At 38.2% G+C, this 25,830-nt stretch overlaps 1 protein-coding gene across 1 annotated transcript in view; it reads left to right on the top strand.

Moving 5' to 3' along the window:
• The window catches only part of APOO (apolipoprotein O), a 31,564-nt gene that overhangs the window by 118 nt on the left and 5,616 nt on the right, over positions 1-25,830 (top strand). Inside the window, exons 2-7 of the mRNA XM_010187241.1 lie at positions 4,173-4,283; positions 6,667-6,786; positions 8,939-8,993; positions 10,049-10,144; positions 12,518-12,609; positions 17,721-17,828. Of these exons, the coding sequence (XP_010185543.1) occupies positions 4,173-4,283; positions 6,667-6,786; positions 8,939-8,993; positions 10,049-10,144; positions 12,518-12,609; positions 17,721-17,828 (582 nt within the window). The remainder of the gene's footprint in view (positions 1-4,172; positions 4,284-6,666; positions 6,787-8,938; positions 8,994-10,048; positions 10,145-12,517; positions 12,610-17,720; positions 17,829-25,830) is intronic.

Consider the following 25,830-nt stretch of genomic DNA (forward strand, 5'->3'; position numbering starts at 1 on the left):
TCCCCGGGAGGGCGGCAGGTTGCCCGCTGTGCAGGGCCGGGGCGGAGGCCGGCAGGGGGCAGCCCAGGAGCGCGGCCGGAGGGGCTGAGGCACCTTGCGGGCGGGTGCTCTGGCCCGGGGGAGGGTCGTTTCTCCCACTTCCCGATTTAAAGCGGGTGTTAGTTACCCGGTTGAGTAGGCGCGGTAACGAAGTCCCTGGCGTTGTTACCAGGGAATGGTTTTTTTCACGTTAGAGCTAAAAGTGCTGTAACACCTCTGTGATCTGGTGATAGCTGCACCTAGGGTATTTTGCCTGTAACTCTCACAGCCCGTTAGTCTTACACTTGTTGGCAGCTGCGTGATCTCTCTCTTTACTATTTCAAAACTGTGCGCCCCGTCCATGTTGCACAAACAGAAACACATCAACACTGCATTCGTTATTGAAAATTACTTCTCGGATACAGCAGCCTGGAGTTGTGGGTTAGCGTTGCTGCAGTTAGTGTTATTTGGGTTCGTACAGCGGTGAAAGTCCTCGTCTGGAAAGTCTCCCTTGCACGTAGGTTGTCAGTGGAATCTGTGAAGAGGAGTGAACGTGCACGGTCTGGGCTTAAGTCGCATAATTGTCTTAAAAGGTCTTTGCCTCTGATAAGAAGAGCCCCAGACTCCCTTCAGGCTGAAAGCAAGCTGTATGTTTCAGTCAAGTTGTTGTCATCACTGCTGTGGAAGCAGGAGGAGGTTTTAAAAAACCAACTGGTGACACTCGATTCTTGCAATTTGTCCTCTTTTGTGCTGTTTTTGTTTACCAAATATTGATTGTATATCAATATGCTGAGCAGCCTATGCTTGCTTTATTCTTGTCACAACTTCATATTTATGTACTTTAATGTTGGGGCAATTGCTGGAATTCTTATGTAAGGATTTTGTCTCAGAATAATTGAGACTTCCGTAAGTGATACTCAATTGTCAGTAAAGGGGCTATGGTTTTAGGTACTAGGCATCATATTACTACTTTTATACAACCATTGAGGTTAAGCCAGTGCTTCAGACCAGCCCAATTTTTGCCCTCTGAGAGAGAAAAAGGAAGGCAGCTTCTTGTCCTTGATATCTGTGCTTCAGGGAATGGGAGTGCTTGAGAGTTTGTTTTTTGGGGTTTTGTTTTTGTCTTTTTTTAGTTGGGGTTAAGAGATAGGAGGGAGAATGGGGAAAAAAAGATAAAAATGAAGCAGCTTCATCCATTAGGGCAGATACCATCCTTCACAAATGTATGATTAAGTTTCATTTTTCCTTTTATTCTTACTTTCCCCAGTTTTGACAGGGGGACAATAACAGTAACAAGTGAACTAAAAAAAACACAGACAAAAGGAGGGGGAAAAAAAGTTGTAGTTCATCTTTAGCTCTTTTCCTCTCCCCATTTGTATTGAGAACTAATGTGGGATTTATTATTCCCAGAGGAATTTTTTTAGTTAAGAATTTTGAGAAAGACAGTAAAGCAAGACAATGGAAGATGAAATGTGATCAGTGTGATAGGCTTTTTCCCTCCAGCATTCAGATGGAATTTGCTTATGGGTGATCTGGTGTCTACAGATAAAAGTTGAATTCTTCAGCTAGAGGAAGGAATAAACCTGGCATTTTTTTTCGCTGAGTGAAAAAAGTGAATGCAGAGCGTTGCCTAGAGGGAAGAATGTCAGCTCTACTTTTTTGGTGTCAACTGAATAGTTGTGAGACAGGCAGACTGAAGGCACAGCTCAATCGAAATGTTTTACTAAACTAATTGTTTTAGTAATATGCGGTTAATATGGAATTAAGAAATGAGATCCTACAGTGAATTTTGGAAACAAAAAATATAAGGGTTAGTCTTTCATACTACTGAATAAACCTGTTAGTGGGTGCACATATATGGTGCTTTGGTACTGGTTGTATCTGTCCCGTAAACTTAGCTGATGTGGAGGACCATTGCAGTAGAACTTGAGCAGCGCATCTAAGGAGAGATTCATCTTGCACTTCTAGTGGTTAATTTCATTCTGTTTAAAATGTAAATATGAAACCTTTGGAAAATGTCTGTGCTTCAGGATTTTGATAATATGAACAGTTGATGTTCTCTGAATAGTTCTGTGATAACTGGTAGATTTGAGAAACCAAGGTGCTTCTGTTCTTATACTCTACTGTTTGCATCTTTATATAAAAAACCTCAAGTATTTAAATAATTTGGATTTACTGTTTCTGATGATGATGGTTAGCACCATTTTCACTGTTTGGAAATATTTTTCAGAGCGAAAATGCATTTAGATTTTTGCCTTTTCAGTGACAGAGCAGTTTTGCAGTGAAAAAAAGAAAAGATTGAGGAAATAGATTCTACAGCTGTGAATGGTTAGTGGTGTTCATGTTTTTATCTTGGCTAATGACAGTATGTGAAAAGTCTTTGTTTAAACAAATAGTATTAAAGATTATTCATGTCTTTCCTTGGCCGTGAAACAGCTGATCCAGTCATTGTGGTGGTTCATTGTGGTCCTGTAATAATGGGTTCATAAATTCAAACAAGGGAAAACTTCTATTTTAAGCAAGTTTTTCCATACCACTTGATCCATCAGATCCCTTATGTCTTTCTGAAAAGCGATCCTATGACCTAGTTCTTGTGTGCTGTTTCTCTACATAGAAACAAACATTTTCAGGCAGTTTGACAACTATATAGTCTAATTTTGAGTTTGAGGAGCCTCTTGGTTACATTTAATAAATATTCCATCTGCAAAGAAGTGGAAGAAATTTAAGCTACAAATGCTGATCTGTGTACAGTAAGCATGTAGTCTGGATAAATGTTAAAGCTATTTTCTAGCAGTTCTGCAGTGGGCAGAAACATCAGAGTAATCGTCCTGTGGCTAGCTCATTTGCCATCATAACAGCCTGAAGGACGTACTGGGTTAACCAAGGCTTCAGTTTCACAAGCAGCTAGGTCAGCATAACGTACCCTTGCTGTTCCTGAAAAGGAGGAGGGCTTGCTGCCTTCTCCTTTTCCATCCCCTCTTCCCTGGCCACACCACTCCTCTGGTGCTCGTCAGACTGTTTCATGGACGGGTTCAACTTACTAACCCCGCACAAAGCTCTCCACTTCTCTTTCAGGATTAATCTCTTGCCACATTGGCGAGGCGAATCGCCTCGTGGTGGGAGCGTCCGGCCACCAAAGCTAGGGCGAGGTGAGCAGCAGGACTTCTGGGAATGGATGCCGCGGGCAGAGCTAGACCTCTCCGGTTTGGTGGCCGTGGGCTGTTAGATCCACTGGCGCTGTAAGCTGATACAACAAACCACGGGCTGTTCTAAGTGCACGTGTCCACCTGAGCAGTAACGTGAACAGGAGACATCGGAAGGTTTCCCATTGGAACTCGAGTTAAACCTTGCTGTCATAAGGATGTGCATTTGTTGGAAAGTGTTTTCCGTGCATTCTTGATTCGCTGCACAGCTAAGACTTTTCTGTTTGCTGTTTTTTGAGTTAAAGCAGTCTCTCCTGTTAATAACTACAATTTAGTGTACGTCCTGAATATAGGAAGAATTATATACACCTTCCACATGGTGGTTGTGTTGCATGACTGGGTTGAATCCAAAGTACTCAAAAACAGTCGAGTGTCTGTCACGATGCACTCTATTGATGTTTCTCACAGAAAACTTGGAGACATTTCTAAAATTCTTAGAAAGCAGGGATTATGTTCCGATAATTTCAGCTGTAGGTCTTGTTTTTTTTCCTAAATGTAGATGCAGACAATAGCTAGAAATAAAACGCTGAAATTTTTGGTACGAACTATGGAAAAGTTGAGGTGTTAGGGGCATTCACAAAGTTGTTTAAAATACAAATATGATGTTGTTAGTGTCTGTACTAAGAAAGTTGATGAAAATTGTGTTTCAACTTAGAGAAAACAAGATCTTTTTGTGAGATGAAAATTGATGAGATTAGCACTTAGATCTGCTGTTGAATTTAGTCTTGGGCTTTTCTACATAACATTTGAGTAATTTAGGTGTTACATTTGGGTGCCCAAGAGCATTAGATTGTGTACCACTGACTCACCTTCCTCCTATTTTCTAAGCATCTTAATTTATGATGTATTACCATATATGAGGGCATAAACATTGTCTACATGGATGTGTTCAGACATCCTGCTGTTTTGTTTGAACCTAACGATTTACGTGTCCTCCTGTAACGTTTCTAGGTAATTCGGTTGGGGGCCACCCCTGTTAGCCTGAGCTTGCTCTCTATCCAGGTTTATGCTTCCTCTTCAGAGAAGGAAAGTTCCAAAAAGGAGTTGCTGAAAATTGAGGAGGTAAGTGTGGTTAGAGCCCTAGTGCTCTTCTATCCATATAGAAATATTTACAGAATTATGAAAGACATTCTATTTTCATAGGTGAAAGCACTTAGGTACATCTCTTCACCCTTCATTTTTTTGCTTTTAAACTTGCTTCTCAGTTTTCAGTCAGTTTTCAGTCATAGTGATGTTGATGTGGTTTTGCTTCTTTTACCCAAGGGTTGCATTTGATGCCCTCCACTGGATAGTGTCAGGTTTGCTTGTGTGCAAGATCTTTTTCCTACATTAAAGCCTTCTGTTCTTCATTCAGAAATTACCTTTTCATGTTTATAGATTTGCTTGCAGTCATATTTCAAATTTACAAGAGTATTTTCTCTGCTTTTTGTCCAGATAACACCATATACTTTTTATTATAAATACTATTGGCAAATTCTAATGGAATTTCATTTATGTTCTCCAGTAAAACAGCAAATAAAAGTTGTTCTTTCTGAAAATACAGTAATTTATTCTCTTTTCTTACAGGCAGAATTCTTGCCTGGCAATGCTTTGATCTGACATTGTAGCCTACAGAATTTTATCGATTTTCCTTTCTTTACAGCATTCAGACCTAAACAAAAATAAATATGATAATCAGTGGTAATAATAATAAAAAACCTGTTACTTTGTTGTTTCTCTTCAGTGTTACAGATGTCTTGGTTATATCACAAGTAGAGCTTTAAAGCACCCTGACAGACTCTGGACTCACCAGCATTGTTGTGTAGGCTTTTACCAGTCTCCAACACTATTTTTTTTTGTAGTCATAACTAAGTACAGCTTTACATCCATGAGAGTTTGCAGATGTCTAAAAATTTTAGGTACTTCAACCCAAGCTTAAGTGTGGTTGCATGAGCATTGAAACTCAGTGGAATTTATTTTTGTGCATGTTTAGGTCTTTTGGACGTGTCCGCAGGGCCAGTTCACTTGCATAATACGAGAGGCTTGGTCGTTGAAGCAGTCTCTGGCTTCACCCCAGTGCAGTGACCGTAGCTGGGGCTGCCGCGTGCCCTGCACCCCTGCCGGTGTGAGTCAGGGATGAGGCAGCAGTGAGGAGTTGTGGGGTAATTGGCTCGCCCATCAGCCTCAGCAAGGCAGAGTGTGGGAGCCGTGGAGTGCTGGCTGCATTTCGTACTGTTCACAGAGTGTGTTAGTCTGAACCTCTGCTCTGTCAGCTAGTTTTTTAAATTGTATGGGAATTTCCTTATCTCTGAGGCTTCTGTCCTTGTGCCAGATGTGGCTGTTAGGTTGTCTGACGGGTCAAAATTAAACTGGTTGTGACTGTGAGTGCCAGAGATGACAGGATTTCCTAGGGAAATGAGTCTTAAAATGCTTGTCTTTCAAGTTATGATGGGAAATCCAGCAGCACAGGTTATCAAAAAATTTAACAAATTCTGTGTCAGTACACGTTTTGTTATGGTTAGCAGGTTTTTTTTTTCATATGATAGAGATACAGTTGTTTTCCCACTTATCTTGAAAAGAGGGCTTGCTACACTTTTGTGCAACAATGTGTGTAAAGACCAGTCTATAATTAGCTCCTAAATGTAGTATAAGTGTGGTGTAAAATATAAGCTCTTTATACTAAACATCAGTGTATACGTAAACTGCTAGGGATTTTAAAAGGGTTTTTTTAGATCCTTTTTAAGAGGATCTAAACTTTGCTGTTCATTTCCAACAGTGTAGACTTTGGTCTTTTTCTTTTCTTAACAAAATACAATTTTAAATATGTTTAGGTAATTGTAATAAAAATGTCATGTTGCTAAACCTTAATATGGTGTTTTAGTATTTATGATGTGAAGATGCCCATTGTTCTTCAGGTGAATATTCAGGTCCTATTTTTCAGCCCCATTGTGCTATTAACGCTGTCAGTTGCTGATGGGGTTAATGACTGAACATTGGGATGTTGTACCATTTTCCCGCTCAGTAACAGACAAATTTGTATCAGATGTTACCTTTATTTGAAGCAACTTAGACTCTATGATGATGGCTTGTGCAAATACAGAAAATGATCGATTGTATTTTCAGAGCTCCAGTACATTTAGTGCTGATTAAGACCTGAAGCATTTTTCACAATTATGTTTTGTGTTCTTATTAAACTAGTTTAATATGAATTTATAACCTGTGACTTGGGTCATATAGCAGCTGTGGATGAATTGCATAGCAATTAGAAGTCATCTTCATCATAGTATGTAATTAAACTTTGCTCATAGTGGTTGTCTCACTCACAGCTGTACCTGAACTTTTATTATGCATGGTTTATGTAGTAAGCACCCTCTTAGGTGTTCTCTGGTTAAACTGTTCATGCCCTGAAGACCTACTTACACAATTACACCTTTGTTTTTAACCTCTTGTTTGCTAATATTCACAGCTGTCACTCTACTCCTCTCCAGCTCGTGAGACTAAGTATGTGGAGAATCCACAAACACAATTGGAAGAGGGGGTTTCACGTTTGCGGCATGTTATGGAGCCATACACAGCCTGGTGTCAGGTATGATGGTTTTATATCGCATCTGCTAGTGATTCAGTGATAGGAGTTGGGTTGGAATATTTTTTTTAGAGACAGAATTAATAGATAGCAACAACATAAAAGCTGATAGCTGTACTAGCATTTTTTCAAAGTGCTGCTTTACTTAATTTTCCACAGTTCGGGTCATAATATTTACCCCCTCCTCACACAAAACCTATCGTTTCTTTTCACTCATTTGCTGAACAGAACTCCTGCTTTTTCATATTTTGTATCCCTCCAAAAGAATTAAACCAAAATTAAATAAAGCCTAGAATTGTTATCTGAAATAAACTTTAAGCTTAAAGATATGTAGGGATATCTGGATATCTTTGGAGCGTAGAAGGAAAACCAAGATCTTTGTGATCAAGGCCTAAATTGCAGCCAAGCTGTTCAGATGAGGGTGCCCTTTCTGCCCAGAATTTTGGTGTTGTGGTACTAAGCTTTAACAGTACTGAAACATTTTTTCGGAAATGCTCAGGGTTACTCAGTCTGGTGGTGTGTTTCTAAAGTACACCAGCAGGAGTGTTGACTTCAGTTTTGAAGGAGAAGGGGGATTTTCCACAGTGTAGTTAGAGCTCTGACCTCCTAAACACATGGGTTCTGTTTGGTTGCCTGTGGTAACTGTAACTGGAAATGAAATTTAGTTGCCCAGTTGGACTGACTGCAGGTAAGCTTTGAACAGTGCTCTGTGTCTCACTGGCCTGTTGTCATCCTATTTGCTTTATTTTTTTGTCTGTGTGGTGGTCATTTACATAACATATGCTCTTTTGCTCACACACAACAAGCCATTTCCTGGCAGTGGTTTACTGACTCATTTTATGAAGTGGGCACGTATACTTTACGGATTTGGGGTCATCTTGCTTGCTTAACTGTAGTCAGAGATAGTTTTGGTTTTACACCACCTCTACCCCCTGCTGTGTTAAAGGAAACAACATTTAAAGTGTGTCTCATTTGTCTTTAAAATTAAAAACATAACCCAGGATAATGAGAATCAAATTGGTTATGTTCATAGATCCACTTTACTTTTTCAGAATTGCTTGCTTAACTGTAGTGGAAAGTCAGTTCAAAACACAGATGTAGAAATGAGCCAGTTATGGGTGAGCTGGGACAGAAGATCAGACTTAGTCTCTGGGGTCTTCAGAGCATGTTATTTTTCATTAGCTTTTAATAAGACAAACATCCCTTTAGAGTTACATTGTGTGTCACATGCTAGCACTTCTTTTCATGACAAGTTGGTTTTTTTTAAAGTCACTCTTGCCAGTGAGGAAATGAAAATTCTAAAGATATTATCCCCCATGCAGTATCCTTAACAAGTGCTTTCACTTCTGCACAGATACAGCTCAAGTGGTGTTGCGAGACCGTTCTCCGCTTTGGCTTTGGGCATACATGTTTATGAATTTGTTCCCTAATTGATAGATAGTCTTATACTGCCTCTCCAAAGGATTATTAACATAATAACTGTTAGCAGGGTTGCTCTTACTGGTTTTTTTTTCTCCTTTAATTAAGGACAATGTGAATTCTTTTACAACCCACATATTTTCAGTTTGAGAAGCGAATCTAGAAGTAGTTTGTGGGGTTGATGCAGTGCTCTTGATTATTTACTCTGGGCTTTGTATGGGCATCTCATTTTCCAAGTCACTTAAAAAAGGCAGTTTTGATAGCCTAAGGTAGTCTTGTGGAAAGCAGAATTTATCACCTTGCAGAAGGAGTCATGTGAAGGGCTCTGTGAAGGGCTAGGAAGGTGTTTATTACAGTGTTGTACTTCCTTCCTTTGCATCAACTCAAGTATTTTTGCGATACCTACATACACTGAGAAACCTGAGGTAATCCTGAGTTTCAGCTACCTGATCAGGAACTCGATGAAATATTGAACTTGCCTGCTGTGTTTTGAGGTATTATATTTCATCCGTGTCCAAAGACTACTTTGGGAAAAAGCTGTGAGTTACGCCAAATGTGACATTGAGCAAGCATAGCCTTGTAAGTGAAGGGTAAAAGTGGGAATAAAAAGAAGTTATTTTGGGGACCCAGCATTTTTTGTTCGTTTGTTTCTTTTTTTCTTCAGGTCAGTTACAGTCTGTAGTTAAGATTTTACTTATTTAGTATCTATTTACTGTTGTTTTCTTTTCTTTTTTAGGATCTTTATGCCAAAGCTATGCCCAAATTAGAAAAAGCTGTTGAGCATGGTAGAGGTAAATCAGTTTAGTTCTCTTAACTAGCAGTTTAAAATGCAGGACTGTGCTATATCTTCTGTTAAAATGAAATTTGGTTAAGCATCATTATATAGATATCATTTCTAATGCCTTTAAGACTACTTTATTTGCACTGTATAGCTGTTTAAATTTCCTTTGTAGGCCATTATGACGCTACATTTCTAAACAATTACAATCCAAGACCTGCATCTGTGTTGGTCAATGCCATTAAAAATGACAAATTTTATGCAGCAAAAGGAGGAAAAAAAGCCTCACAACTTATTCCTGGCCAGTAGTATTTGCTTGACCCAGCCTAGTAACTGAAACTTCCTGCAGTGTTTATTACTTGTTGCAAGTGTCAGGTCTTTTGTTTGTAATGTTTAGCCTTTTCGTTTTGGTTTATTTCCTTGGATCTCCTAAGAATTTTGAATTAATCCAAAATAATTTGTATTTCTTTTTGGTTTTGGAAGCATCCTTCCATACTTAGGCGTATCAGAACTAGGCATGGATCCTATCCAGACGCTGCGCCTCTTTTTCTTAAACCTAACAGTCTAAGTCTTTTTGAATGCCTTTTTATGGAAGATTTTTTATAGTTTTCCATTCGCCCATTGGACTCCCATCTTGGAGTGAGCTTTGTTTATGCTGCGTCTTTCCTTTGTTCTGTGATGTGTTTTTTGTAGAGTGTTTTAGTGAAACTAATTCATCTTAACATGTAAATGTAAGAATACATTTTGCAAATGTTTTTATCGCTAATTTGAAAAAGATATAATTGAGATGCAAAAGAGCAAAACAAAACAGATGGCCCAGGAGCAAAGGCAAAAGCTTTTATGAAAATTGGTAAATACAATACGATGTTCAGTTTCATTCATGTGTCACTAGAGAAGATCTCAAAGGCTTTGAATTTTATGCCAGCAGATCTACAATGTGCGTGATAGTTAAATGTGTTTTGATAACTCTTTATGTTTTGTAAGAATTGCCAGCATGTATTGATGATTCCTTATCACAAAAACCACTTTCACATTGCATTAAAGCACTTGGTTCTGACTTCTTTTCAGAGAGCTATGAGTTTCTCCAAAACCCCCCTGCTGGATTTTATCCAAGGCTTGGTGTGATAGGTTTTGCTGGAATTGTTGGACTGTTTCTTGCTAGAGGTAAGTGGGACACTTTTGAACTTATGTTACGTTATGCTTATGTTATGAATTGAGATAAATTATTTACTCGTGGGGTTTTTGATATGAATTTTTAATTGTGACACATGAGATCTGACTTAACTGTACAAGCATATTTCTACAATATTCCTCCAATTATAAAGAAACATCATGTAAAAGGTGTCTAATAATCATCAGTTGTTATTTGTGAATACCATATTGGTTGCTGGAATCTAGTCTTTGAGCTTTTCCAGTTCTAGCTTCTTATAGCAAAAGTAGGAAAAGATTATTTTTTTTTTTTAGCCTAAAAGTCTTTTTAATTAATGAAGTTCTTGGTCAGGTACATCCCTGTATGTGTTGAACAAACTGGACATGTGTGCTTGGCTATGTAGAAATGGAAGGCATTCTGTGAATATATGTGCTCCTCGAAATACTTATTTTTCCAGTGAAGATGATGAAAGCAGCACTTTTCTAGCATTTTTTTAATGGAAATCAAGGTCTCCAGGTTTACAGATTTGAAGTCCTTTCTCTTCAAAATCCTGCTTCTTGTGTTATGTGACAACATGATAAGCTTTCCAGCCTTTACGGCTGTAGCAAAGTGGGGGGTGCAGAGAAGTGCAGTCTTGGGGCTGGATCTGAAAGATTAGAGGGCCCTAAGTTTAATAAAAATAAGAATCTCTCATAATACAAATGTCTGATTTGAGAATCTTTTAGGATGGGAGCCAAAATTTTTAAACTTTTAGTCTGATTATAGTTTACAATACTGACTGTTATTTCCAGAAAATATTAAAACTGCAGAAAGAAGCACCCCTTAATTTTGGTGCTACAGAAAGTTAGAATCAAATGTCCTCTTTTTTTTTTTTTTATGCCTTCCCTCCTTGGTTTCACTGGAAAAATTGCCCTCCTGGAAGGTACATATCAAATCTTGCAAGTCTAACCACAGCACTTGAAGATAGAGCTGCCCACCAAGTAGAAAGTACGGTATTCAGAGTTTAATCCTGTGAATATGGTGCAGACATCCAGCTTGGTTTAAAATGCCATTGAAGATGATTTGTTCTAACCCTGCTGAGTAGTACTGGAATGGATATGGGAGTATTCCTAAACTTTTTTCTATTGGGTATCTCTAGCTGGTAGCAGCCTGCTGTGAGGCATGAATACCTTCAGCTATTACATTTATTCCTAAAGTGATACTGTAGGCGCACTGATAAGCTATCACTAAGGAATATTTCCCCACTCTCAGAAATTACCACAAAAGTGTGATTTTTGTGGTTGCAAAGATGGGATGAAGTTTGCCTTTTCTGTGCCTCCTTATGGCTGACTGGTAGCAAGTCCCCTCTTCACAAGACCAGCAACATCACTTTACAAATGTCTCTGGTGTACTGCTAAGTTTCTCATCTCATCATGAGCATATGTTAGTGGAAACACTGAACACTTCTAATATGCATTTCCTCTTCAGAATTCATTATTCCTTTATTAGAAGCACATGTGGCTTTGCATATAGAGCAGGCAGTTCTGTGAGGGACAGAACTACTGCATCCTGACTCCTGTACATCTGTTCTATGACCTTTTTTCTCCTTTAGCTGCTCCCTTTTATGTTCCTTTCTGACTGGATGAACTGCAGCACACCCTGTGGGTGATTCAGTGATGCATATTGTCACTGGCCAGCCAGGATACGGAGCCTGTGGCCAGCTGTGATAAGGGGATGAACTTTTCAGGCAGTTGAATTATTTTAGACTTGTATAATTGAATAGGGAGTGGATTAAAATGTTCAAAATTTAGTTGGGAGCTGAGCAACAAGCATACAGCATAATTGTAAGTACTTCAGTTTGAAAGTACTTGCAAATGCTTGGCATTGCTGTAGTAAATCAAGAAAAATTACTTACAAGAGCAATTGTGGAAGAACCAACATTTGTGAGTCAAGGTAACTTACAAAGTTTGAATTGGAATGTCCGTTGTTCTGCTTGATGTGTCAAAAAACCACTATCCTCACCTTTCTTTGCCTGAGTTTTTCCTTTTAGTTTAGATAAGAGTATCTGTTGGTATAATTCTCTTCAATTTCTCTCAACTATGGCTTTGCTTCATTATTTAGTACTGAAATAAATTATGTATTACTACAGTAAATATAGTTGTAAAGTAATTTTCACAGTGGAAAGATGTTAATAAAAATACTCTCTTGAAAAGGTTAAAAAAATAATTACTGATCAGAGTAATCATGTTTCTTAAGCCAGCAGAACTGACAGAAAATATGCTAAACTGTATTTAATAAAATTGTTTTGATTATAAATAAAAGATTGAAGGCTGTTCAGCTATCTTGATCAACATACACACTAACAATGTTTTGTGGCTTTGTTTTGGTTTTGTTTTTGTCTGAAACAGGCTCAAAAATAAAGAAGTTAGTGTATCCCGCAGGTCTCATGGGTATTGGTGCCTCCATGTACTACCCTCAGCAAGCAGTTGCTGTTGCAAAGGTCAGTGATGATACCTTTCTTTGGAGAAGTGTCTTTTACTTTGATTATTGCCTCCTACCTTCAAATTAACTGGTAATCCACTTTCAAAAGTCATGTCAGTATGCTTGGCACTTAACACAATTATAGTTATTTTGTCAAAGAACATGCAATCTAGGCTGAAAGATGGTCAGGCTTTCTGTTTCTTTTAGTGACTTTTCCTTTTCCTAACATCTGCAGTAGTGTAGTAGTTTGAGGAACATAATTTCCTTTCTGAATCTCTAACCTCAAGTAATTCTAAATGAAGGTAAATATGCTTACTAAGTGCAGTTTGCATGTTTGTTTACAATACTAAGGAAGCCTGAAATATCTTGAGAGAAAATCAATATAGGATTTGAAAGAAAGAAAGGAGGAAAAAAAGGGAGATTCTATAGGGAAATCATAGGAACAACATTGAGATAAACATTGTTACTGAAGTTTTCTGCTTTTTGTTGGATATAGTTTTAAGAAAGATAACATGCATGTTCTGGAACGGGGTAAAAATTCTGCTGCTTATTGGATGCCTTTCTTGTTTATGCATTTGTTGTTTCAGGCACATAAGAAACTTGTTAACTTAGAGTTGCTTAAGTGGGTTTTCTGTGAAAGAAAGAACTGAAGAGACCAAACAGTTGCTTACAGCCCTGACTGCTGTCAGTTCGTACGCCTTGCTGGCCACACATGATGGCACTGGCAGATTGCTTAGTTCTCCACCACATTCTCTGTCAAATCCAGCTTTTCATCACTCACAGTGCATGTATGTTAGTGTGCCAGAAATTCTTTATATTTCAGGCTTTGGTAAACTGTCTATCCAGTTATTGGTGACTTGTGGGTAACACAGAGATGAAAATGTGATGTTCTCTAGAACATATGATGTTTATTAAAAACTGGAAGGCCATTGACTTAGGAAGAGTCAAAAATGCTGTGTTTGAACACCGCCAGCATGGTGATACCCTGATCTTTGATGGAATCTTTTTTAGTGCTTCCAGTATTCAGATGCTCTCAGTACAGATAGTTCTGTTGATTTAGTCTCTGGGAGTGAAAATTATGCAAGTGGCAGGAAAAAAAAAATCAAAATTTAAAAAGCTTAGACATTTCTGTTGGAAACTGCATATTAAAACTCCAGTTGCCTTCTGAACAATGAAGTGGGAAGTGATTGAACGGTGTTCAAACTGATGTTATTGTTTTTAAAGAAGCTCAGTTCAGTCTTAACTATGGATTTGCTACTAACAGCTTCACAATACCTTGTATATTTTACAAAAACTTTGAAGTGCGTGATTGCCCTTTGATTAATTCACAGTTCTTCGTTTGGCTGTAATGAAAAATCTGATATGAGGCCATGAGCCTGAAACTTGATTGGAATAGTTTTAGCTTTGTTGACTTGGTCAGAACAGTACATGTATGAGTTTGGAAACTTCTGTGGAGAGAGCGATATCCTAGATACTGTTTGGGTTCCTCTGATCTCTTGTGCGCTTTTCTTTTCTCAAAGAAGCAAAGGTTTAAACAAATCAGATATCTATAACTCTCCATAATTTTTATGCTTTAATCTGAAACTGGAAGTACTTTGTTATTTTGATATGTTTCATAGGCCTTTCAAAAATTTCTGTAAGCCTAGAAGGGGATGCCTGCAGGACAAAGCTCAGTATAGGAAATATTCTGGAACATACATTTTATTTTTTTTTATTCTTTGTGTTATGTTCTTTTTGGTTTTCTTCCATGTTTGAGTACTTCATCACTGGTTTTTAACTTACAGTGGTAGAGTTCCCTTCATTTTGTAAATTTTCAGATTTGACCATATTTTCAAAGACTAAAGAAGTTTTAAGTTTTCTCTCTTTTTTTTTCCTTCTCACTTTAATAAAAGACTTTCCGTTGGAAAGTTGGAAATAAACATAGCAAAATGTGTTTTCAGTTGAGGTACAACACTTGATGTATCTGTCTGGAAGAAAACTTTTTTCTTTAAAATGCATGAGTTGCTAAGTAAAGTTACAGCAACAGAGTTCATCCTTGGTAGTAGGTGGTTTTCAGACACTATTCATCTAACTGGAGGTGGGAGAAATCCACAGACTAATTACTATTGTTTTTCCTGCTTTAGTATTGGTTCTAATAAATCACAAGTTTGCAAGGGATTTATTTCATCACTGCTAATATTACTTTGATTTGTATGACTTTCAGCAAATGGTCAGACTGTATGTGGTAAGGGAGCTGAATTTAATACTGAAGTTCATTTTGTTGTGGTAGAACTTTATTGTTTTGGAACTGTATTGCTTTCCAGCTAATCATCATATATTCAAAATATTTTGTATTTACTGTGGCTTGTTTTGCATCTGGACAAAACTTTCCATTAGGAAGTTCCTTAAATCAGTCTCTTTACCATTAGAATTATTATTTTTTTTGCTGTTATTAGAACTTCTCAAATTTCCTAAAATGGCATGTGTTATGCTTACTTTCTTCTTGAAAGAAAGAAAAGCTTCCTAATAAGTAAGTTTATTTCCTTGACAACAAACTCAATTATTTCTATGTCTTTTGAACCTGTACCTCATCCCTTGCCCAGCTCAGTCCATAAGGCATAAATGATTGTGCTGGCACCCCTGAGAGCATGACGGGATTGCAGGAACTATGGGTTTAGAAGGAGTTGGGGTCACTTGATCCATGTTTACTGCAAAATGAAATGCTTGTGAAGTTGCAGTTTGACTACTTTGTGAGCAAAATAAACGTAGAAAAACCAGCAGATTCTCAGTTTAGATTCTTACCATGCAGTGTAGATAAAGAAGCTAACCATAATTCTGCTCGATAATCTCAACATATAACATAGAGTATGGTCAGTATTATGTGCTTATAGTCCTGTGTGAAGTTGAAGAATGGGAGCATGTTTATATATCAGGCCTTAGAGGCTGCTGATGCTACCCTGGTAGTGCCTAGTATGGGTGTTTGTGGCCCAAGGTGACTTTCAGACTATTTCACGAGTCCCTGTTGAGATCCAGTCAATCAGTCTTTTGAACTTGTTTGTTCAAATTTTAGCATACAGACTTACTGACAGCGTTGCACTGAATGGAGCGGGTATTTTAACGTGTTGTAACTTAACACAAACAAGCTGGAAATTGTTGTTATCCAGAAATTAAGAATTCCAGATGACTGACTGGAAAAACTGGTCCCTCCTTGAAAGGAACTCTTGTGTGAATGTTCAAGTGAACACTTTGAACAGTTGAATGAACTCTTTGCATTAGGATTGTTCCTTTTACTTTGCTAGTTTCTCATTTCATGCAATTCATAATTCACTAGATGGTATGGCTCATATAAGAAGAATATTTTCTAGCTTGTCCTGTTAGGTATATAGAGTGTTTTTAAGTATTTTAATGGAGTGTTTTTAGGCAGGAACAAGAAATGGCCTAGGGATAGTTGTTGTTTCTCATTTTGTGTTGATAGCTGTGTCCCGAGTTACACTGCAGACAAAGAAAGCAAACCTCTGGTTTTTTATTGAGATTATTTTTTCAGTCCTGGTAGGTTTGTAGTGCTTGCACAACAGAACTAGTTTGTTGAAGTGCTTGACAATGAACACTTCTGATACTGAAAAATTTGATAACTCTCTATTCCTGTCATGTTCGAATTCAGGGATTTTGGAGATTTAACACATTCATCTCTGGAACAGATGGTGTGCTTTTTTCTGATGGCCTTTATCACCCTCAAATGTAGAGAAAACTCGGTGCATCATACCAACTTGCTTAAAAGCAAAATACAACTGTAATTGTCAAATGTGGTGACAAATATGCTAGCTCTTTGGATTTAAAACAGCTTATGTTTTGGATTTAGTTGCGACTCAGAAATGTAGTGACTGATTTGGGTTTTTTTTCTTTGAATTCTAATTATTAAATAGCCCCTTCTGTGAGGTGGTAACGTGATCTCTACCCAGACATACATCCCTTACCATTGTAGTTCATAACTGGTGTACTTTATTTTGCTCATAAAAACAAAGGGAAGTGGTTCTTTGCACCAAGTGTGCCCAGCGGTAGAACTCCTAGGCACGGGATGCTGTGGATACTAAAGATTTCCATGGGATTTAAAGGGAAATGCAGCAAGTTCATAGGAGCGAAACTCTTTGGGCGTTGTTATACACATAGAAATCGCCTCTGGCTCAGGAAATCTCTGAGCAGCAAATTTTTGGAGACTGGATGATACTTAAATTCACCCAGAAATTGTTTCAGAGACATCAGAAAACTGTTTCAGAAACATCATTTATGCTTACCCCGTTCTCAGTTTTGGCTTTCCAGCTTAGGCTGCTCTGTGGGACAGGATGATACCTTCTTATTTCTTGATTTTTAAGTTTTTTAGTTTAATAGCTGTCTAGTTGGGCAAATTGTCCATTTTTGCTGTTCTTTATTTGTAAGAAAACTGATAGTGATATGAAAGTGAGTACTGACCTGAGCCTGGAGCTGTGAAAACCTAACACTCTTGAGTTTTAAATGATGCTGTAAATATTACAGTTTCCTATCAGGTAAGGGGCAGAAGGTAGTCTTTTATGAGACTTAGGGATTTTTCCTGTTGTAAAATTACCTGTTGGTGTAATACAGCAAACACAGTCTTTCCTAGCTGTTTTCTGTTTTGAGAGTTGACAGCTGGTTATTCATTACAGCCATCTATCAGCAAATTAGGTATTTCTTCTAAATAGCAAATTAAAAGAAACAAAGGGGTACTCTTACTGTTCTGTTAAAGCACTGAAAATGTAAAATTGCATAATAGGGAAAAACTAAATAAGGCTTTATTAAATTATTCTTTAAAATGAGCATGGTCAAATTAAGAAATGGTTTGTTTACGTTAAACCTGTTGAATACTAAGTAAACCACTGTTTCCATGCAGCATCATCCCACTCCTTTTTATACAGAGATGTTTACAAGTAATCTTCAAATAGGTTTTTATCAAGTTGGCTTTTCTTATTCTTCATATGTATTTTTTTTCCAAGATGTTCACTGATGCTGTTCATCCTGAGCTTGAACAGGAGAATGTTACAGATCTTGTGTTTTGAGACTTCTTTCCCTTAAACAAGAGGCCAAATAATATTTACCAGATGATTAAGTTCATGCTTTCTAATATCTTTTGTTTCAAAGGTTGCTGGTACGCAGGTGTATGACTGGAGTCTTCAGGGTTATATTGCTGTAGAATCTCTTTGGAAGGATAACCCAAAGAAGAAGAAATCTGGGAAAAAAAGTGATAAGGTAAGAAGTCTGAGGAATTTAATTTCTGAATTTACCACTGCATTTTTCAGATAGAGAATATACAAACAATAGTGGGGGTTTTCTCCACTCTGATTCAGCTTTTATTTCTGAAGACAAATATTTCATTCTGTCTTTCTAAGCTCTGGAAAAATATTAAGCTTATTTCAAGTTAAACTTTCAGAAATGCTGGCTGGAAGTTTTCTTTAGTATAATCTACAAAGTGTTTAATAGGTAAGTTGAGAGTATTGTGATTGGAATGCTAGAGATCAAGGCTCTTACCGTCTTGATTATTTTTTTAAGAACCTCACCTTTTTAAAAAAGTAATTTTATTTGACAAGCTCCATCTTAAAAATCTGAAATAATTGTTTTCACTACATATCTCCTCTTTGAAAGAGAGAAAATAGACTCTTGTTTCAAATTTGTTCCCTTTTTGTTTTTTTCCTCTGAATGCTCCTTTGTTCTAGCACGATGATGTCATGTGCTGCTCTATTAAATGTTACTATCTAGTCATAAAAACAGCGGTTTATAGGGGTATGCAGTTCATACGGCTTTGGTCATAGATAACTTGCTGTGTGGTTTAATACTTACAGCCCTATTCTGGGAAGCTTTGGTTTAATCAGCTCTTGTCCAGAAGACTGCCAAAAGAGATTGAGTTTCTTTTGAATCTGCTTTGAACTGGGCATCCTAGTGAGGTACCAAACTCAGTCATTGCTGAAAGTTTCTGCTCTCAGGATTTCCAATTATTAAGCACTGTACGAGGGGTCACACTAACTTTCACATATATCAAATTTTATTTATTTTTTTTAATTAGACTAACATTCATGTACATTTTCTGTTCTATAAGTCACTTTTTTTTTTGGGTCTGGCATTACTGTTATGTGTTATGCTAAGCAGACTGGTGTCTTCCTGTACAGATGCCAACATCTGATGACAGAGCAAATGCTAACACGATGACTTTGTTTTCCAGAGTTTGGCCAGCACTGAGGTTTCTTTAAAGCAGCATTTTTGAATTAACATTGCTAATACAAGTGAGCGAGTGGCTGCGTGTTTATTTTCAGTTTTAGAATGGAGCAGCTTTCCTTATTCCCCCTACAGAGCAGCTTTCCCCAGTCCCCTTACAGGGCATCAGTGATGCAGGAGGATTTCCTTGCGTACTTCACCAGAGAAAGGAAGCCTTTTTTTCCGGCTCTCCTATGATCCATGCTTAGACAGTACCAGTACCAGTATTTTAAGGCATGTGTGCCTTTAGTTACTTTAAATCTCAGAATCTCAGCAAGTGTGCTTTTCCACAGTTGATTTGTAGTCACTGAAGCTCATATTATTCAGTGTACATGAATGAATTTATCCTTTGGTTTGGAGTTGGTGTTTGTACTGGTACCTAACTATTTGTTTATATGTTTGTGTGTGTTAAAGCAGTGTATATTAAGACTTTAGATTAGATTTTTTATATATATTACGTAATTTATATTTCTATATAAAAACACAGAATGGTTGAGGTTGGAAGGGACCTCTGGAGGTCATCTGGTCCAACCCCCTGCTCAAGTGAGGCCACCTAGAGCCAGTTGTCAGGACTATGTCCAGACAGCTTGGACGACCTGTGCCAGAGCTCAGTCACCCTCACAGCAACCCTTGCCCTTCATGAGAGAACCTTCTGTGTTTCAGTTTGTGGCCGTTGCCTTTGGTCCTGTCACCGGGCACCACTGAAAAGAGCCTGGCTCTGACCTCTGTGTATCCTCCCTCCAGGTGTTTTTGCACACTGAGCCTTCTCTTCTCCAGGCTGAACAGTCCCTGCTCTCTCGACTTTTCCTCATAGAGACCTGTCCAGTATGTCCATGTCTTTCTCATACTGGGCAACCCAGAACTGGACACAGTACTTAAACTTTTTCTGCAGCAGAGTTGGTCAAACATAATACAGAACTGTAGTGAACTGTAGGATTTTATTTTGTATGTCTATAATTGCGTCTACAAATTGCTGGATGTTGCCATTGTTGGATGACTGGAAAATAATGTCCAGTGAGCAGTGCACAGCGATTATGTTAAAGCAAATATTCTTCAATACTTGCCCCCCCACCAAAAATTTTAAAATATTCTAATTTGCTGCTTCAAGTGCATTTTGTATTCTACAAGATGCTACCAAGTTTCAAAATTAGTCGAGTGTGATTGGTGATATTAGTTGAAGATTAGCACTGAATCATGAAGGAACTTGTTTTAATGAATCATTACATTATGTAATGTCTTGATCATAATTTACAACGTGCCTGAAGCTTCTGGAGTTAATGATTTTTTCATTTTTTTATCTGGTAGACATTTCTGTTACAGGAGCAAGCTGTCTTTGTACTTGTACCTCTGATACAGATAAGCAGACTGGCTTCTAGGACAGATATGTAGATGACTCAGTGGAGCAGAGTGCAAGGCACTGTGTGAGTTGATTAAATGTGTGCCAGGGAGAGCCTGTAAGGGTTTCAGAGTATTTTTTAAACTGCTGCTTAAAGAAATAGAAGTTTGGGTGTCTAATGTAAAACTTCTGTGGTTTTAAATTCACCTCTAAACTCACGGCATCTTTAATTCCTGATTTTGAAGCAACTGTGCATGTTCTGTTGATGCAAACTGCTGCCCTAGCTGCAGACTGCTTCCCATCTCTTATTTTAGTTTAATGCAGCCTGGTAAAACTAACAGGTGATTTGAAACACACTTTGAACCAGCAGGAAGTCTTGGTCCTTTACTGTGGTTCTCTTGATAGAGCCATAGCTCACAACTGGTAACAGTTCATACTGGGTTAACAGTGATGTGTGGCTTCTGGGTTGTTGTAAACCAGAAGTCAGATCTGAGCAGAACATGGTATTTTCTACCTGAAGGTCTAAGACATGAGGGGAATAGCTACTGAGAGAGAGAGATGTTTTGGAGAGGCAATTGCACTTAATAGTCTGCGGGTATGGTACCAGGTTTTCTAGGTATGTCCAGATGTGGGATGAGTTCCAAGCAAGCTGGGTTGGAGAAATGCTCATGTGTGCTGTCAGCTGCTGAGTCTTACGAGAGTGGAGACTTCCATCAGTGGACGCTTGTCCTGTATTGGCCCTAGGCACTTCAGTATATGCACATGTATAGCTCTTTGAATAAACAAAGGTTAGTTAATCTTACTGTATCTTTCCTAAAACCTAGGCTGTCAAAAAGTATCTCAAAAAAAATAGGCAGCATTAAAATATTTCAGAAAGACAGACTGGCAGCATCAGTAAAAATCAGCTGAGCTTTGTTTTTGACTGTGTCCCAGGCTTTCAAAAGGAAACATGTGGTTGTTATTGGAAGGCAAAAACTTCTGAAGCTTTCATCTTATAAGGCTTATTCAAGCACTTGCTACCTCAGCAGAAAAACAAACGACATGCAAAATTGCAGAGACCACTAAGTAAACACACTTCTTTCTCTTCCTTCTTGCAGAATCTTTAAATCTCACCCCTTAGTTGCCAAAATTTGTTATTTGCACAAAGGAGTGAAATGCCATTGAATGGCTTCCTCCCCAGGTTCATCTAATTGATCAGATATTGTTAGTGTTAACTGTTGCCATTTAACTTCATGGATTGGGCAAGATGCAGAAATCCTGTGACTCAAATGGAGAAGCACTGTGGACTTGATGAAATTGCCTGCATTTCAGGTGCTCAGTGATCTCGTACCCCTGGAGCACACAGCTGCCTTTGTCCTCTGAAGCTGATAAAGAGAGGCTGTTGTCTCCCTAAACAGGAGCTGTAAAAGGTCGCACGCTTTCCACGTCACTAGAACGTGGACTGAAAAGCCTTTCCAATGGAAGAAGTCTGCTCTGACATTTCCTTTGCTCTGCGTTGGTGAAGCAGTATAAAATACATAGTTGAGAATTTGGGTGCAAGGGGTGGGTTCGTTTTTTTTGTCGTTTTGGTTGAATTGTTTGGTTTGGGTATTTTTAAGATAGTGTGATGTTCTGCCAGGATGTGGTCAGTCACAGTTAATAATGAAAACCTCTACCTTTTGTAATGCATATAAGCACTGGTGTGTCCCTACGTGAGGTAAGAGGTAATGTCTACCCTAGGAAAACTTTTTCAGTCTGTTTCTAATGCTATATGGTTATACTAGTGCAACAAAGTATTTTTTGTTCCTACAGATGATTAGAACTGCCAAACCAGTATCATCTTCTCCAGCAAAAGAATTTCTGTTATAAGTTACATTTTTATTGGAGCTTTTACTGATAAGAAGTGTCATGGAAGAAAACAAATACTTTGAATTATCATGTACTAAAATTGGCAGGGTGTTCTAGGATAGATTCTGGGACTTCTGTCTTCATTTAATAGCCCTGTGAAAGAATTGGGTTGGTTTTGTGAATTTATTTCTTATTGTCATACTAGGCAGCTAAATTCCTTACTTAGATTCTTGAGTTGTTGTTACAGCAGATGTAACCCATTTTGTGAAACCATGCCAGAGCAAAAGATGTTGTTTTTGTTGTTTTTGTGACATTCACTCTCCCTTTGTCCTGTTGCTACACAAAGGATTCTTGCAGATAGTCAAGCAATATATGGGTGGCTCTTCTTGGCTTGTGTCGGTTTGTTATGTTGCTCATAATTTGTTTGATAGTCATAGGTACCACAGCTGTGCATAACTTCATGTTTGTGCAGCAATATGTCGTTACAATAGATGTGGTATGTTAATTTTCTGAAGGTTTTATGAAACACAAACGTGTGCCAAATTGAGGTCATATCAACTGAATTCTAAGTTCTGCCAAGAAAGATGAATTCCAGGACCTTCTGCTGCTACATTTCAAAACACTTTGGCTGGAGCTCCTCCACACAGCAAGTTTGTCTGATGTTTTGAATACGCCGTTTACAGTACAGCATTCTGGTATCCTGAAGCTGGGCTGTTGAAGGAGCTCGTCAGGATGTCAGGATTAAAACCTCTTTTTATGTAAAAACCCGTGTTCACATTTTTTATTTCCAGGAAGATGAAGCATTTTCCCAACAAGGGACAGCAGGAGTAGTTATTCAGCTTCTGTATACTTTATCTCCATATAAAGCAGACAACTTTTCTACTTCTTCCCCCAGGTAGAGGAGATGGTAGAAGAAATGTTACCGTCTTGTTGGGAGGCCAGGTGCATTTTAAGGGTTTTATCTTCTGAAAATCTTTTGCTTACTTGAGTGGTCTTTACTCAGAAGAAGTAATTCCACAAAAATAACAACAGCTTATGCCTTTATGCATTTTTTAAAAAATTACGTGTTTGAAACCCTTAGGTGGCATCAAACTTTCATTACTGGCGTTTTGCAATTCTGAAGGCAAATACCCTGCATTGCCTTTGGGTAGTCTTTGTGAGTAACTGGGCCCTCTGCTCTGCCCAGTAGTATCATAGTTCATGCAAGATCATCTTTTTTTCTGCATTCCTTTTCTTCTTCACTTTTTTTTTTTCCCTTTGAAAGTGTTGAACCAGCTGAACTGTTAAGCCAGTGACTTGCAGCTTCTTTTTTTTCCCTCGCAGTGATCTCTGTTTAATTCCAGCTAAGTTTAGCTGCTTTAATACCTGTCCTTAAGTCAGAGGGATGGACAAGCCATGCCAGCTTGAGGATTTTGTGCAACAGCATAATCTCAAGGACTGTGATTTTCTATACGAAGAGTTAAAACTTCTATACACAAAAGTGCTTAAAGATCACTATTGCAGAGCCACAGTTCCATACATACCATCTGTAAGTGTCTCACAATGAGCTTCTGTTTATCAGCTCATTTGATGTTTGTTTTCATGAAACACAGCCTTTTTGTCCTTCCGCTTCTGCCTCTGGTTTCAATACTTCCATAATTTGTGCTGTAGGGTTGTTAGCTCTCATGCTATGACTTCATATTTTAGTGACAAGAGCGTGTGTTATGGCACCAAGTCACTTAAACTCAGGTTTGATTCCGGCCAGTGAGCTCTTCTGTATTGAAACACATAGAAAACCAAATTTCTTCAGTTAGTTCTCACTTTGCCTTGTCTTTACAGCAAAAATCTTTGACTGGTATTTTTTCAATTAGTCTGGTTTCTCTCTCTTCCCCCGATACTGAATTGGGCACTTGTCTTTACTGAAGTGGCCAAAATGTGAGAAACCAGAACAGCACCAGAGCTCTGAAAACACCCTCCTTGGCAGGTCTTGTTTCTTCCTTCATGTGGGTGCTCTTTCCCACTTTGGTCCAGTCAGGAATAAGATCTTACAGAAAACCTTGTTTGTTTGTTTCTCTTTCTTTCTTTGTTGTTTTGCCCCCTCATTTCCCCTGTCATTTGATGGTTTCAGCAGCTTCAGAGGTTGAGAGAAACTTGTGCCTTATTGTTTGGGTTTCACTCCTGCCTGCTCTGTGAGACACTATCTGTGACTTATATATGTATTTTTAACCTATAGATATATATTTATTACACATATGAAAATGTATAAATATTAAAAATATATTTGTGTGGCTATCTCTGGGTATTTTATTAAGTGCTAGCTGGTGACAGAGTGCTTCCAAGTGCAAAGGTTTTGGGTGCTGGTTTCCTGCACTTGCTCAGAAGAAGCATCAAGGAAATTGTGGACCTGAACTTTCCTCACCTGCAAGCTCTGGTGGAGGTTGTGGGTGTCAGAGCTTTACCATCAGCTCATAGATTGTGACCATAGCAAACCTTAAATTGTGTTCTAAAATGAGCGTTTTTAAGTCACTTATGTTTTGAGAGTCCTTTAAAATACAACGTAAGCAGCTGAGAGAGCTTCTTCCTGCAGCAAATGCTTATAACACTTGTATTTGGTGGCTTCTGAATGGACAAGCCAGAAGTTTGATCATCTGAACTAAAAGATAAACTTCTGCTTCTGACAGAAAATACAGTTCCCTGTCATATGCTCTCCTGTTACTGTTTGTTAGTAAGAAAACAGAGTAAAAGTTGTAAAAATTATTACTTCTTTTGGATTGGATCCGTAGTTTGGGTAACAGTGAATTATGATGTGTTTGAGGTGGGAAAGTCAGCATCTGCTCTGCAGAAAGTTGGCCTTTTTAGGGCAACTTAGAGTAATGTTTTTAAAAGTGCTTCATAGTTCTTAGAGAGCTGAGTTCAAGCTCAACTAAAAATAAAAGGAGAATAAGTTATTGATTGACTAGGAGAGGGTGAATGCGGTAAACCAGCGACAGTCTCTTTATTCTAAGCAATACATTGCAAAGAAAAGAGGACAAGAGAAAAGGTAAATTATTAATCTGTGAGCCCAGATAAGCTTTTGTTTTTCTTCTGCAGCTGCTGTTTATTTCTAGTGGCCAGACTCTACCTTTCAAGAATTTTCCATAACCACAGAAGAGATGTAACCAAGGAGTTATAATTTCTAAGGTCTGGTGCCAGTGCAAAAGGGCCTGCTCATCTGAAGACTTTCTGTGAGGGAGCAACAGAAACTAACTTTTGCATCTGGCCAGACTGTAATGTGATAAAAAAGCCACCCCGCTTTGGTTTTTTTTTACATTAGGCTAGGTTGCTTTTGGGCATTTTTCTCTGTATGGGAGGAAAATTTTCAGAGAAATCATTGCATTTAAGTTTGTCATTTAAAATGTGAGTCTCAATGTACCTCTTAGATACTGTGAGCTAAGTTGGGATGTCTTTTAACCACTCATGAACTGAAATCTTAGAAAAAGCATCATGTACAGTCCCCTTAGTTCCAATATTATTTTTTATTTCAAAGAATTAGTTTATTTTAAAATCCCATGGAATCTCTATGTATCGAACACTTTACTAAGGAATGTGTTACAGAGATTTCTTATCAGTCACCTTTCAGTTGGAACTGAGAATGCTGCAAAATATTTCCCCTTCTGCTGTGGGATCGAGCTCTGATGCGTGAACTCCTCTGGCCACCCAGATACATTATGGGGAGTTGTGTTGAGCCAGAAAGTAGAAAGACAGTCTTGAATACGTGCTTGCTTCTAGTTATGAGAAGGCAGCGTGGCACGGAGGTGGCTTGTCTTCTGGGTCGTTGATCTAAACATGGTTTTTGCTTCTGCTCTGGTTTGGAGTGTGACT

This window comes from Mesitornis unicolor, unplaced genomic scaffold, assembly GCF_000695765.1.
Source record: "Mesitornis unicolor isolate BGI_N332 unplaced genomic scaffold, ASM69576v1 scaffold4506, whole genome shotgun sequence".
Taxonomy (NCBI): Eukaryota; Metazoa; Chordata; class Aves; order Mesitornithiformes; family Mesitornithidae; genus Mesitornis; species Mesitornis unicolor.